Raw genomic sequence first — 3,702 nt, 5'->3', positions numbered from 1 at the left:
GATGGGGCTGATGGAACAAAATCTGACAGGCAGTAAGCCCAGTATCACAGGCTGTGCTACAGCAACTAGGTACAACCTTCACTGAGAGTGAACAAGAGCACAAATGCCAGACTGTAAAATCTCCCAAGAGATGTCTAGAGCCGTCTGTAAAGAGAATAACAAACTCCAAAGACATCCATTAAGGTAGTTGCACAAAGCTCATCAACTTGGCTTAAGAGTACTAATCCTTAAGATCAGGTAATGCTTTGTGCACAGGCTTCATCAAAACTATTTTAAATCCACTTTAGTAGTTCTGTAAAACTGTACATCCTCTGACCAAGTGAGGAGGTGGAAACATCTGGATCAAAAGGCACCTCTTATTAACTAATAATGGAGACAAAGGACAGCTTCTCAAAAGTCTCTTCTATAGGATGGAGGCTCACTAACTAACTCGCCAACTCATACTCAAAGCTGGGTTCAGCAGATGAGACTGAAGACCAACTCACACCTCTCAATAGCACTGCCTTCTGGCCTGTCCTAGAGTCAAGACTCTCGGTGGGCAGCTCTTCAGTAAAGAGTGCAATGAGGCTGTTCTTAAGCGGCATCTCTATGTCCAAAAGCATACAGGAATATGCCAGTAGAGCCCTAAGATCACTGGGGAAACAAGGAAGGAACGAAAATCCTTGAAGAAAGAGAGAGAAGGCAATCAGTCACAAGACCACAAATCAACAGAGGTTTGTTAGTCACCAGTCTTCTGTTAAGAGTTAAGATATGTAAGACTTGTAAACACTACTGTGCAAAATAAATTTAATGAAGAATGGGGAAAAAAAAAAGCCAAAAAAATAAAGGCAGCTAGTAGGTACAAAAAGAAGAGAAGATTTACACTTTTAATTTGTCCTTTCAACTACTTCAGATGTCCTGAATTACTAACTTTAAAATACTGACGGGTATTCAGAGATTCACATAAAAAAAGTAAGAAGGGTTGTTAAAAGTGACTTGTATCCATTTATAAGTCATCAGCAATAATTAAAACTGGTTTGCAGCCTGATAAAGAATCTCTTCCTTCAAGAGATTAAAGAATGATTTCTTTTGGGCACCAGAAGTAGACTTCACCTCTGCAGAGAGGTGGCTCTTTGCTTGAGCCGGGATATTCTGACTTAATGCTGGCTTTCAGGAGGCAGCCACCTTTAATTTAAATTAAAAAATTAAAACTATGTCAACTCAACACTGCTTAAATGCATACACACACACAGAAACGAAGGACCCTATACAAAAAATTTCAAGTCAGCAATATGCATTTCCAAAAGGTGACGAGTTCTTTAAATAAAAATATTGTGAAAAATAAAATTCGAAATCTACAATGCATGGAACAGCAGAAGATGAGATGCTGCTCTGGACAGGACCCTGGATAGGGTCCTTCACTGCTGATGGGAGGAGACAAGTGGACCGTATGGGAAATCTGGTAGACGCTGGAACCGATGGTGGCTTCGCTTATTCTGGTCAACCCACTGGGTCAGACTGTATCTTTGCAGATTTCTCTGTCGGAACCGGGCGTAGTTTCGCCTGGTGAGGTCTGAAGGATGCTGCCATTTCTGGTTGTGCATGTGATGAACTTGATCCATCAAGGCACACAGCTCCCCCAAGGTACCTTGGTTTGAATCCACTGGGTCTTCTATATGAGCAATGACATTCCTGAGATAACTTTGCTTCTGCTTTTCCAGGTCTGACGGTGAAAATGTCGGAACATTAGTCCTTGTTTTGGTTTGCAGAACAGGAATGACTTTGCCTAGTCTTTTTTCATGGACCTTTAGCTTCCCAGAATCCTTGTCAAGAACATCCTGTTTGCTTGATGAACTGGAAACTGGTAACTTCATTTCAAAACTTGATTTATATGATCCATTTCTCCAGGATGACCCTGTATTAGAAGTCTCTGAATGGTCCAAGATCTGAGAGAATACAGGCGTAGGTTTCTTACTGTTGGATATATTTTTATCAGAGACAGTATGTTGAAAATTATTGTTTGAAGAAGGGAGTGGGGGCCCATCATAGGCAGAGTTATTGGGGCTGATCCCTTCAGATTCTGTGCAAAGTGTGCTCTCATTTGGGCTAAGATCATCTTCTCTCATCTCTTCCCCAAGGGAGGAGGGTTTTTCAGTAACTCTGGATGTAACTTTGGACACATAAGTCTTGTCCTTATCAAGTACAACATCACAAACTGTTGGATCAAATGGTGCAACTGTAACTTTTATAAGATTCTTTTCTAGTGCAAAGCGTCTGTTCAATGGTTTAGTAGGAGTTGGTCCATGACCAACTGATGTAGTTAGTTGAGGTAGTTTGAATGTGTCAGGGGTCTCAGCTTCTGGTCCCATGTTGTATGGTGAATCTTTCTCTTGGGGAGTGTCAAGTGGAATTTGACTCCCCTTCTCTCCCTTCTCAACATTCCTGCTGTCATCATTAGGCAACCCTCCTCCCCAAGGAAAGTGCTCATTTGATAGGTCATCATCCTTCAAGAGTTCCTGAATCTGTTCCTCTGTGAAACTGAAATGGCCATCATCTTCTCCATCAGATAGCTCCAGCAAGGAGTCATCCAATTCATCCTCATCCAAGGAACTCCAAGAAAAAGGAGCATTGTCTTTAGGCAAGAGAGAGGTACCAGAAGACTGTTCAGAGGGCACTAGTGAGCACATCATATTGTATGGAACTGCTGGTGTGATCTCTGCCTTTGCCACGAGACCAAATGGAAAAAGGGTTCAGCTCCTGCTAGCTGTTCCTTTCGGGAGACTTGTCAAAATGATTGACTCCCACCTTCTTTGAAGCAAATCCCAGGCATCACATCATTTCATCTCCGGAAGCCGGGCCACAGCCTAGGCGAACGACTGCCTTTTGACAACTTTTGAAGATCTTCATATTTTTCACACCTTTTCAGGCTCTTCATGTTTTTGAACACCGTTTCATGCTCCTCCTGTTGTTCAGACCGTTTCAAGCTCGTCATATTTTTGACATTTTTTGAAGTTCTTTTTATTTTTCACACGTTTTCAGGCTCTTCATGTTTTTGAACTCCGTTTCATGCTCCTCCTATTTTTCAGACCGTTTCATGCTCCTCATTTATTTCACACCTCTTGAAGCTCTTCATATTTTTCACACCTTTTCAGGCTCTTCATGTTTTTGAACACCGCATCATGCTCCTCCTATTTTTCAGACCGTTTCATGCTCCTCATATTTTTGACACCTTTTGAAGATCTTCATATTTTTCACACCTTTTCAGGCTCTTCATATTTTCCACACCACTTCATGCTCGTCCTATTTTCCAGACGGTTTCATGCTCCTCCTATTTTTGACACCTTTTGAAGCTCTTCATATATTTCACACCTTTTCAGCCTCTTCATGTTTTTCAGCACCACTCCATGCTCCTCCTATTATTCAGACCGTTTCATGCTCATCTCATTTTTGACACCTTTTCAAGCTCCTCATATTTTTCACACCTTTTAAAGCTCTTCATATTTTTCACAACTTTTCAGGCTCTTCATGGTTTTTTTTTTTATTTTTTTTTATTATTTTTATTTTTTTTTCCAGTGGGTTTTGTCATACATTGATATGCATCAGCCACGGATTTGCATGTATTCCCAATCCCGATACCCCCTCCCACCTCCCTCTCCACCCGATTCCTTGGGTCTTCCCAGTGCACCAGGCCGGAGCACTTGTCTTGTGCATCCCACCTGGGCT

General features: G+C 41.7%; 1 protein-coding gene across 1 annotated transcript; it reads right to left on the bottom strand.

The window, feature by feature from the left end:
• Positions 1 to 296: 296 nt before the first annotated feature.
• Positions 297 to 2,847, bottom strand: LOC133053692 (S100P-binding protein-like). The gene has a single exon (XM_061138213.1). It carries the CDS (start codon positions 2,667 to 2,669, stop codon positions 1,398 to 1,400), a length of 1,272 nt encoding a protein of 423 aa, XP_060994196.1. The 5' UTR covers positions 2,670 to 2,847; the 3' UTR covers positions 297 to 1,397.
• Positions 2,848 to 3,702: the final 855 nt, after the last annotated feature.

Source organism: Dama dama, unplaced genomic scaffold (assembly GCF_033118175.1).
Source record: "Dama dama isolate Ldn47 unplaced genomic scaffold, ASM3311817v1 ptg000115l, whole genome shotgun sequence".
NCBI lineage: Eukaryota > Metazoa > Chordata > Mammalia > Artiodactyla > Cervidae > Dama > Dama dama.
The sequence above is the reverse complement of the archived record's forward strand: the minus strand, read 5'-3'. Positions and strand labels throughout refer to the sequence as shown.